The 11899-nt window shown below is 35.2% G+C and overlaps 1 protein-coding gene across 6 annotated transcripts; it reads left to right on the forward strand.

Annotated features, from left to right (window-relative positions):
- The first annotated feature begins 45 nt into the window (after nucleotides 1–45).
- LOC123318413 lies at nucleotides 46–11537 on the forward strand. 6 transcript variants are annotated; one of them, XR_006538291.1, is made up of 4 exons: nucleotides 46–2647; nucleotides 5410–5687; nucleotides 8450–11228; nucleotides 11490–11537. XR_006538291.1 is itself a non-coding variant. In XM_044905036.1 (3 exons), exon 3 carries the CDS (start codon nucleotides 8601–8603, stop codon nucleotides 11061–11063), a length of 2463 nt encoding a protein of 820 aa, XP_044760971.1. In that variant the 5' UTR covers nucleotides 46–2647; nucleotides 5410–5687; nucleotides 8450–8600; the 3' UTR covers nucleotides 11064–11537. The 6 variants fall into 6 exon arrangements, 1 of the variants encoding a protein (XP_044760971.1); XM_044905036.1 differs by having other exon boundaries at nucleotides 8450–11537; XR_006538290.1 differs by having other exon boundaries at nucleotides 46–5687; nucleotides 8450–8727.
- Nucleotides 11538–11899: the final 362 nt, after the last annotated feature.

Here is an 11899-nt window from a genome sequence, read left to right on the forward strand (position 1 = left end):
CATTGACAACCGCGTGTGTAGAAAGTGCAGTAGCCTTTTCGTTACCTTATGATAAATATGATTTCCCACTTTCCAATTTGATTGCTGACGTTGAGTGTTTTGTCAAGGGTCAGGATCACTTGGACAGTGATGGTCGTAACGGCATTCGTATTACACTATGCAACTTGATTCATAATTTTATGACCAATCTCAGGTGTCGTAGACCATTACACTGTGTGGATGTAATTTTGAATCATTGGAGTCGAATGACTAAAGACTTTTTAAAGAATAACGATCGTATTTGTGTTGTTGGTTCTGATAAGGGAAATAGAACAGTTGTTATGTGCAGAGCTGAGTACCAAAGTAAAATGTTATCTTTATTGTCTGACACGACAACCTATTTAGAGACGTTTGGTGATCCTACCTCAAGAATTCAGACTGCCGTCAATTCTTTGATAAGTCGATTGCAGAGATTGGGATGTTTGTCTGATGAGAGAGCGAAGAAAATGAGGTGCTATAACACTGTGTCACCGAAGGCATACGGTCTTGTTAAGTTGCACAAAGAACATCACCCTTTGAGGCCTGTTATATCATGTTGTGGTGCTCCTACGTATAATATTTCTAAATTCCTTTCTGAAATTCTTTCGAATATAAGGTACAAGTTTATATACTCACTAAAAAACTCATATGAACTTGTTGATGATATTAAGGATGTCCATGTCCCTGATAATTATATTTTGGTGAGCTTTGATGCTGTTTCCCTCTTTACTAACATTCCCAAGTCCCTGGTGTTAGATCTGATTGATGAACATTGGGGTGACCTTGAACCTCGAGTTAATATATGCAAGGATCAAATTGTTGAGATTGTTAAGTTTGTTTTCGATAACAGCTATTGCAGGTTTGACGGTAGATTTTTCATTCAAAAGAGAGGATCTGCAATGGGTAATCCTGCTTCTCCCGTTCTTGCTGAGATTGTGATGGATAGTGTTATTAGGTTTGTTCTGTCTCGTTTGAATTTTGTGGTACCTCTGATTCGTGTTTATGTGGATGACATTTTTATGATTATTCCTGAGGATAGCCTACAACTGGTGCTTGATATTTTTAATAGTTATCATATTGACTTGAAATTTACTTTTGAACTTGAAGTTGACGGTCGTTTACCATTTTTGGATGTTGTATTGATAAGACGTGGTGATTCCTTAATGACTGATTTATATAAGAAACCGATCGCTTCTAATAGGTTGCTGCATTTTAGTTCTGCACATGAAAGATTCCAGAAGGTTGCCATTGTTAAATCAATAAAACACAAGATTTTGGCATTGAGTCATGAATCGTTTCATGGCAAGAATTTTGCAGAGCAGTGTAGGATTTTGGTTGATAATGGATACCCCAAATATTTGGTTAATCTCATTTTTCATTCCTCCGGTAGTTTATCGTCTGGTGTTGTGGTGTCTGGTGAGGAGCCTGATTTGGTGACGGCGAAAAAGTGTTTTGGTCTTGTGTATGTACCAGGGTTGACGGGTGAGTTGGTGAGGGTGATGAAGACGGATGAGAATAGAATATGTAGTTATTATAGAAAAACAGTTAGAAATTTTTGTAGTAGGTTGAAGGATCGGGAGGAATTGGAAAAAACTTCTAATGTTGTTTATAGGGTGGATTGTCGTGATTGTGATGGTTGTTATATTGGTCAGACAAAGCAGTACTTAAAAACCAGAATGAGTCAACATATTAGGGACTGTCGTAATTTATCGCAGGCTACTGCACTTTCTACACACGCGGTTGTCAATGATCACTCGTTCGATTTTGATAATGTTAGGGTGTTGTATACAGAACAAAATTTGTCGAAAAGGTTAATTAATGAAATGATTTTTATAAGACGTACACCTAATACAGTTAATTTTAGAACAGATGTAGATACGTTGAGCGCTGTATATTGTAATTTAATCAAAGAAATCAGATTATGACAGTGAACATATGCGCGTTTGTCTTCCATTATTGTTTAACTCTTTGATCTCACATATTGTTGGTTGATTTTACGATGTATAAATTCATTTGCGTTGGAACCCTATTTTCCCTGTGAATTATGTATTCATATATTATATCATGTTTATAATTGTTATTCTGATGTGGTGAGTTCTCTTTCTTGTATATTTTATATATTTAATTGTAATATTTCATATTGTGTGAGTCTGAACATGATCTTATTGGGTCATTATGAAATATAATTGTTTGTCAATATAATTTCGACTCTTAATACATGTCAATTTTATTTTTATTTTTATTTTATGACGTATGTGTACTTATCATTGTTATTATTTGTATTTTTGACGTTTGTAGTCCTTATGATTCTTTCTGGGTGCTCAATTGATTGTGTTTTCTTATTTTTGTAGCCTGAAGAAGGAAATAAAAGTTTCCGAAACGTCGCTGAAAGAATAAAAGGTTTTTCATTTGGTTCCTTGTGCCGATATATACTACTGAATTGTATTATTTTTGGAACGATATAATCTTTGACGAATTGAACACTGGTCAACTGGTTTGGACATGGGTTTCTACAACGACATTTTGATTTTGTTTGGGATAGCAGTGGTTGAGCATTTCAAGAATTTGTCTAAGGATAACAAGAAATTGGCGTCTGCTATCAACAACAGAATTTTTCTACTTAGATGCCGTAAGAATAACATTTTTCCTAGTCACATATGTAATGAGGTTAAGTGTGTATATTCCTTGTTTCGTGACAACCACCCCTATAGGAATAAGATAGATAATATTGTTAACAGGTTGAAAAAAGAAATTTTGAACTTGGAGATCAAGGTTGTTAATTGGAAGATTAAAAGGCTTGAAATGGATCGCACACGTCGTGTTGAATTGTTAAAAGGATTAATCCCCCACGTATATATTGATGATTTCTGTCGCCATCAGCAGATATTTTTTGATCGCATGTTCCTTAAGATTAAGATGAGAAATATTGATAAGTTTGACAGGTTAATGAATAACTGCCAGAGAGTTGATGTCATCACGGGTTCTGATTGGCTGGTTAATTGCACTGACTATGATATTCCACCTGAAGTACATAAATTTCTGTCCCTGGGACCTAAATTTTCGTTACCTTATGATAAATATGATTTCCCACTTTCCAATTTGATTGCTGACGTTGAGTGTTTTGTCAAGGGTCAGGATCACTTGGACAGTGATGGTCGTAACGGCATTCGTATTACACTATGCAACTTGATTCATAATTTTATGACCAATCTCAGGTGTCGTAGACCATTACACTGTGTGGATGTAATTTTGAATCATTGGAGTCGAATGACTAAAGACTTTTTAAAGAATAACGATCGTATTTGTGTTGTTGGTTCTGATAAGGGAAATAGAACAGTTGTTATGTGCAGAGCTGAGTACCAAAGTAAAATGTTATCTTTATTGTCTGACACGACAACCTATTTAGAGACGTTTGGTGATCCTACCTCAAGAATTCAGACTGCCGTCAATTCTTTGATAAGTCGATTGCAGAGATTGGGATGTTTGTCTGATGAGAGAGCGAAGAAAATGAGGTGCTATAACACTGTGTCACCGAAGGCATACGGTCTTGTTAAGTTGCACAAAGAACATCACCCTTTGAGGCCTGTTATATCATGTTGTGGTGCTCCTACGTATAATATTTCTAAATTCCTTTCTGAAATTCTTTCGAATATAAGGTACAAGTTTATATACTCACTAAAAAACTCATATGAACTTGTTGATGATATTAAGGATGTCCATGTCCCTGATAATTATATTTTGGTGAGCTTTGATGCTGTTTCCCTCTTTACTAACATTCCCAAGTCCCTGGTGTTAGATCTGATTGATGAACATTGGGGTGACCTTGAACCTCGAGTTAATATATGCAAGGATCAAATTGTTGAGATTGTTAAGTTTGTTTTCGATAACAGCTATTGCAGGTTTGACGGTAGATTTTTCATTCAAAAGAGAGGATCTGCAATGGGTAATCCTGCTTCTCCCGTTCTTGCTGAGATTGTGATGGATAGTGTTATTAGGTTTGTTCTGTCTCGTTTGAATTTTGTGGTACCTCTGATTCGTGTTTATGTGGATGACATTTTTATGATTATTCCTGAGGATAGCCTACAACTGGTGCTTGATATTTTTAATAGTTATCATATTGACTTGAAATTTACTTTTGAACTTGAAGTTGACGGTCGTTTACCATTTTTGGATGTTGTATTGATAAGACGTGGTGATTCCTTAATGACTGATTTATATAAGAAACCGATCGCTTCTAATAGGTTGCTGCATTTTAGTTCTGCACATGAAAGATTCCAGAAGGTTGCCATTGTTAAATCAATAAAACACAAGATTTTGGCATTGAGTCATGAATCGTTTCATGGCAAGAATTTTGCAGAGCAGTGTAGGATTTTGGTTGATAATGGATACCCCAAATATTTGGTTAATCTCATTTTTCATTCCTCCGGTAGTTTATCGTCTGGTGTTGTGGTGTCTGGTGAGGAGCCTGATTTGGTGACGGCGAAAAAGTGTTTTGGTCTTGTGTATGTACCAGGGTTGACGGGTGAGTTGGTGAGGGTGATGAAGACGGATGAGAATAGAATATGTAGTTATTATAGAAAAACAGTTAGAAATTTTTGTAGTAGGTTGAAGGATCGGGAGGAATTGGAAAAAACTTCTAATGTTGTTTATAGGGTGGATTGTCGTGATTGTGATGGTTGTTATATTGGTCAGACAAAGCAGTACTTAAAAACCAGAATGAGTCAACATATTAGGGACTGTCGTAATTTATCGCAGGCTACTGCACTTTCTACACACGCGGTTGTCAATGATCACTCGTTCGATTTTGATAATGTTAGGGTGTTGTATACAGAACAAAATTTGTCGAAAAGGTTAATTAATGAAATGATTTTTATAAGACGTACACCTAATACAGTTAATTTTAGAACAGATGTAGATACGTTGAGCGCTGTATATTGTAATTTAATCAAAGAAATCAGATTATGACAGTGAACATATGCGCGTTTGTCTTCCATTATTGTTTAACTCTTTGATCTCACATATTGTTGGTTGATTTTACGATGTATAAATTCATTTGCGTTGGAACCCTATTTTCCCTGTGAATTATGTATTCATATATTATATCATGTTTATAATTGTTATTCTGATGTGGTGAGTTCTCTTTCTTGTATATTTTATATATTTAATTGTAATATTTCATATTGTGTGAGTCTGAACATGATCTTATTGGGTCATTATGAAATATAATTGTTTGTCAATATAATTTCGACTCTTAATACATGTCAATTTTATTTTTATTTTTATTTTATGACGTATGTGTACTTATCATTGTTATTATTTGTATTTTTGACGTTTGTAGTCCTTATGATTCTTTCTGGGTGCTCAATTGATTGTGTTTTCTTATTTTTGTAGCCTGAAGAAGGAAATAAAAGTTTCCGAAACGTCGCTGAAAGAATAAAAGGTTTTTCATTTGGTTCCTTGTGCCGATATATACTACTGAATTGTATTATTTTTGGAACGATATAATCTTTGACGAATTGAACACTGGTCAACTGGTTTGGACATGGGTTTCTACAACGACATTTTGATTTTGTTTGGGATAGCAGTGGTTGAGCATTTCAAGAATTTGTCTAAGGATAACAAGAAATTGGCGTCTGCTATCAACAACAGAATTTTTCTACTTAGATGCCGTAAGAATAACATTTTTCCTAGTCACATATGTAATGAGGTTAAGTGTGTATATTCCTTGTTTCGTGACAACCACCCCTATAGGAATAAGATAGATAATATTGTTAACAGGTTGAAAAAAGAAATTTTGAACTTGGAGATCAAGGTTGTTAATTGGAAGATTAAAAGGCTTGAAATGGATCGCACACGTCGTGTTGAATTGTTAAAAGGATTAATCCCCCACGTATATATTGATGATTTCTGTCGCCATCAGCAGATATTTTTTGATCGCATGTTCCTTAAGATTAAGATGAGAAATATTGATAAGTTTGACAGGTTAATGAATAACTGCCAGAGAGTTGATGTCATCACGGGTTCTGATTGGCTGGTTAATTGCACTGACTATGATATTCCACCTGAAGTACATAAATTTCTGTCCCTGGGACCTAAATTTTCGTTACCTTATGATAAATATGATTTCCCACTTTCCAATTTGATTGCTGACGTTGAGTGTTTTGTCAAGGGTCAGGATCACTTGGACAGTGATGGTCGTAACGGCATTCGTATTACACTATGCAACTTGATTCATAATTTTATGACCAATCTCAGGTGTCGTAGACCATTACACTGTGTGGATGTAATTTTGAATCATTGGAGTCGAATGACTAAAGACTTTTTAAAGAATAACGATCGTATTTGTGTTGTTGGTTCTGATAAGGGAAATAGAACAGTTGTTATGTGCAGAGCTGAGTACCAAAGTAAAATGTTATCTTTATTGTCTGACACGACAACCTATTTAGAGACGTTTGGTGATCCTACCTCAAGAATTCAGACTGCCGTCAATTCTTTGATAAGTCGATTGCAGAGATTGGGATGTTTGTCTGATGAGAGAGCGAAGAAAATGAGGTGCTATAACACTGTGTCACCGAAGGCATACGGTCTTGTTAAGTTGCACAAAGAACATCACCCTTTGAGGCCTGTTATATCATGTTGTGGTGCTCCTACGTATAATATTTCTAAATTCCTTTCTGAAATTCTTTCGAATATAAGGTACAAGTTTATATACTCACTAAAAAACTCATATGAACTTGTTGATGATATTAAGGATGTCCATGTCCCTGATAATTATATTTTGGTGAGCTTTGATGCTGTTTCCCTCTTTACTAACATTCCCAAGTCCCTGGTGTTAGATCTGATTGATGAACATTGGGGTGACCTTGAACCTCGAGTTAATATATGCAAGGATCAAATTGTTGAGATTGTTAAGTTTGTTTTCGATAACAGCTATTGCAGGTTTGACGGTAGATTTTTCATTCAAAAGAGAGGATCTGCAATGGGTAATCCTGCTTCTCCCGTTCTTGCTGAGATTGTGATGGATAGTGTTATTAGGTTTGTTCTGTCTCGTTTGAATTTTGTGGTACCTCTGATTCGTGTTTATGTGGATGACATTTTTATGATTATTCCTGAGGATAGCCTACAACTGGTGCTTGATATTTTTAATAGTTATCATATTGACTTGAAATTTACTTTTGAACTTGAAGTTGACGGTCGTTTACCATTTTTGGATGTTGTATTGATAAGACGTGGTGATTCCTTAATGACTGATTTATATAAGAAACCGATCGCTTCTAATAGGTTGCTGCATTTTAGTTCTGCACATGAAAGATTCCAGAAGGTTGCCATTGTTAAATCAATAAAACACAAGATTTTGGCATTGAGTCATGAATCGTTTCATGGCAAGAATTTTGCAGAGCAGTGTAGGATTTTGGTTGATAATGGATACCCCAAATATTTGGTTAATCTCATTTTTCATTCCTCCGGTAGTTTATCGTCTGGTGTTGTGGTGTCTGGTGAGGAGCCTGATTTGGTGACGGCGAAAAAGTGTTTTGGTCTTGTGTATGTACCAGGGTTGACGGGTGAGTTGGTGAGGGTGATGAAGACGGATGAGAATAGAATATGTAGTTATTATAGAAAAACAGTTAGAAATTTTTGTAGTAGGTTGAAGGATCGGGAGGAATTGGAAAAAACTTCTAATGTTGTTTATAGGGTGGATTGTCGTGATTGTGATGGTTGTTATATTGGTCAGACAAAGCAGTACTTAAAAACCAGAATGAGTCAACATATTAGGGACTGTCGTAATTTATCGCAGGCTACTGCACTTTCTACACACGCGGTTGTCAATGATCACTCGTTCGATTTTGATAATGTTAGGGTGTTGTATACAGAACAAAATTTGTCGAAAAGGTTAATTAATGAAATGATTTTTATAAGACGTACACCTAATACAGTTAATTTTAGAACAGATGTAGATACGTTGAGCGCTGTATATTGTAATTTAATCAAAGAAATCAGATTATGACAGTGAACATATGCGCGTTTGTCTTCCATTATTGTTTAACTCTTTGATCTCACATATTGTTGGTTGATTTTACGATGTATAAATTCATTTGCGTTGGAACCCTATTTTCCCTGTGAATTATGTATTCATATATTATATCATGTTTATAATTGTTATTCTGATGTGGTGAGTTCTCTTTCTTGTATATTTTATATATTTAATTGTAATATTTCATATTGTGTGAGTCTGAACATGATCTTATTGGGTCATTATGAAATATAATTGTTTGTCAATATAATTTCGACTCTTAATACATGTCAATTTTATTTTTATTTTTATTTTATGACGTATGTGTACTTATCATTGTTATTATTTGTATTTTTGACGTTTGTAGTCCTTATGATTCTTTCTGGGTGCTCAATTGATTGTGTTTTCTTATTTTTGTAGCCTGAAGAAGGAAATAAAAGTTTCCGAAACGTCGCTGAAAGAATAAAAGGTTTTTCATTTGGTTCCTTGTGCCGATATATACTACTGAATTGTATTATTTTTGGAACGATATAATCTTTGACGAATTGAACACTGGTCAACTGGTTTGGACATGGGTTTCTACAACGACATTTTGATTTTGTTTGGGATAGCAGTGGTTGAGCATTTCAAGAATTTGTCTAAGGATAACAAGAAATTGGCGTCTGCTATCAACAACAGAATTTTTCTACTTAGATGCCGTAAGAATAACATTTTTCCTAGTCACATATGTAATGAGGTTAAGTGTGTATATTCCTTGTTTCGTGACAACCACCCCTATAGGAATAAGATAGATAATATTGTTAACAGGTTGAAAAAAGAAATTTTGAACTTGGAGATCAAGGTTGTTAATTGGAAGATTAAAAGGCTTGAAATGGATCGCACACGTCGTGTTGAATTGTTAAAAGGATTAATCCCCCACGTATATATTGATGATTTCTGTCGCCATCAGCAGATATTTTTTGATCGCATGTTCCTTAAGATTAAGATGAGAAATATTGATAAGTTTGACAGGTTAATGAATAACTGCCAGAGAGTTGATGTCATCACGGGTTCTGATTGGCTGGTTAATTGCACTGACTATGATATTCCACCTGAAGTACATAAATTTCTGTCCCTGGGACCTAAATTTTCGTTACCTTATGATAAATATGATTTCCCACTTTCCAATTTGATTGCTGACGTTGAGTGTTTTGTCAAGGGTCAGGATCACTTGGACAGTGATGGTCGTAACGGCATTCGTATTACACTATGCAACTTGATTCATAATTTTATGACCAATCTCAGGTGTCGTAGACCATTACACTGTGTGGATGTAATTTTGAATCATTGGAGTCGAATGACTAAAGACTTTTTAAAGAATAACGATCGTATTTGTGTTGTTGGTTCTGATAAGGGAAATAGAACAGTTGTTATGTGCAGAGCTGAGTACCAAAGTAAAATGTTATCTTTATTGTCTGACACGACAACCTATTTAGAGACGTTTGGTGATCCTACCTCAAGAATTCAGACTGCCGTCAATTCTTTGATAAGTCGATTGCAGAGATTGGGATGTTTGTCTGATGAGAGAGCGAAGAAAATGAGGTGCTATAACACTGTGTCACCGAAGGCATACGGTCTTGTTAAGTTGCACAAAGAACATCACCCTTTGAGGCCTGTTATATCATGTTGTGGTGCTCCTACGTATAATATTTCTAAATTCCTTTCTGAAATTCTTTCGAATATAAGGTACAAGTTTATATACTCACTAAAAAACTCATATGAACTTGTTGATGATATTAAGGATGTCCATGTCCCTGATAATTATATTTTGGTGAGCTTTGATGCTGTTTCCCTCTTTACTAACATTCCCAAGTCCCTGGTGTTAGATCTGATTGATGAACATTGGGGTGACCTTGAACCTCGAGTTAATATATGCAAGGATCAAATTGTTGAGATTGTTAAGTTTGTTTTCGATAACAGCTATTGCAGGTTTGACGGTAGATTTTTCATTCAAAAGAGAGGATCTGCAATGGGTAATCCTGCTTCTCCCGTTCTTGCTGAGATTGTGATGGATAGTGTTATTAGGTTTGTTCTGTCTCGTTTGAATTTTGTGGTACCTCTGATTCGTGTTTATGTGGATGACATTTTTATGATTATTCCTGAGGATAGCCTACAACTGGTGCTTGATATTTTTAATAGTTATCATATTGACTTGAAATTTACTTTTGAACTTGAAGTTGACGGTCGTTTACCATTTTTGGATGTTGTATTGATAAGACGTGGTGATTCCTTAATGACTGATTTATATAAGAAACCGATCGCTTCTAATAGGTTGCTGCATTTTAGTTCTGCACATGAAAGATTCCAGAAGGTTGCCATTGTTAAATCAATAAAACACAAGATTTTGGCATTGAGTCATGAATCGTTTCATGGCAAGAATTTTGCAGAGCAGTGTAGGATTTTGGTTGATAATGGATACCCCAAATATTTGGTTAATCTCATTTTTCATTCCTCCGGTAGTTTATCGTCTGGTGTTGTGGTGTCTGGTGAGGAGCCTGATTTGGTGACGGCGAAAAAGTGTTTTGGTCTTGTGTATGTACCAGGGTTGACGGGTGAGTTGGTGAGGGTGATGAAGACGGATGAGAATAGAATATGTAGTTATTATAGAAAAACAGTTAGAAATTTTTGTAGTAGGTTGAAGGATCGGGAGGAATTGGAAAAAACTTCTAATGTTGTTTATAGGGTGGATTGTCGTGATTGTGATGGTTGTTATATTGGTCAGACAAAGCAGTACTTAAAAACCAGAATGAGTCAACATATTAGGGACTGTCGTAATTTATCGCAGGCTACTGCACTTTCTACACACGCGGTTGTCAATGATCACTCGTTCGATTTTGATAATGTTAGGGTGTTGTATACAGAACAAAATTTGTCGAAAAGGTTAATTAATGAAATGATTTTTATAAGACGTACACCTAATACAGTTAATTTTAGAACAGATGTAGATACGTTGAGCGCTGTATATTGTAATTTAATCAAAGAAATCAGATTATGACAGTGAACATATGCGCGTTTGTCTTCCATTATTGTTTAACTCTTTGATCTCACATATTGTTGGTTGATTTTACGATGTATAAATTCATTTGCGTTGGAACCCTATTTTCCCTGTGAATTATGTATTCATATATTATATCATGTTTATAATTGTTATTCTGATGTGGTGAGTTCTCTTTCTTGTATATTTTATATATTTAATTGTAATATTTCATATTGTGTGAGTCTGAACATGATCTTATTGGGTCATTATGAAATATAATTGTTTGTCAATATAATTTCGACTCTTAATACATGTCAATTTTATTTTTATTTTTATTTTATGACGTATGTGTACTTATCATTGTTATTATTTGTATTTTTGACGTTTGTAGTCCTTATGATTCTTTCTGGGTGCTCAATTGATTGTGTTTTCTTATTTTTGTAGCCTGAAGAAGGAAATAAAAGTTTCCGAAACGTCGCTGAAAGAATAAAAGGTTTTTCATTTGGTTCCTTGTGCCGATATATACTACTGAATTTGGATTTCGACGAGAACATTCGACTGAACTCCAATTACTACGGCTCATAGAATACGTCACCGAAGGAATGCAGACCAAACAGGCCACAGGATTGGTTCTGATGGATATCGAGAGAGCTTTTGATAGAGTATGGCACGAAGGCCTAATCTACAAGATGAAAAAAGCAGGATATTCGACCAAGCTATGCAAGATTTTAAGGAACTATCTGAGGAATAGAAACTTTCATGTGAAGATAGATGGAGCAACCTCTCAAACCAGACAATTGGAAGCGGGAGTGCCTCAAGGATCGGTACTTGGACCTCTGCTTTACGTAATATAC

This window comes from Coccinella septempunctata, chromosome 1 (genome assembly GCF_907165205.1).
Source record: "Coccinella septempunctata chromosome 1, icCocSept1.1, whole genome shotgun sequence".
Classification (NCBI taxonomy): domain Eukaryota; kingdom Metazoa; phylum Arthropoda; class Insecta; order Coleoptera; family Coccinellidae; genus Coccinella; species Coccinella septempunctata.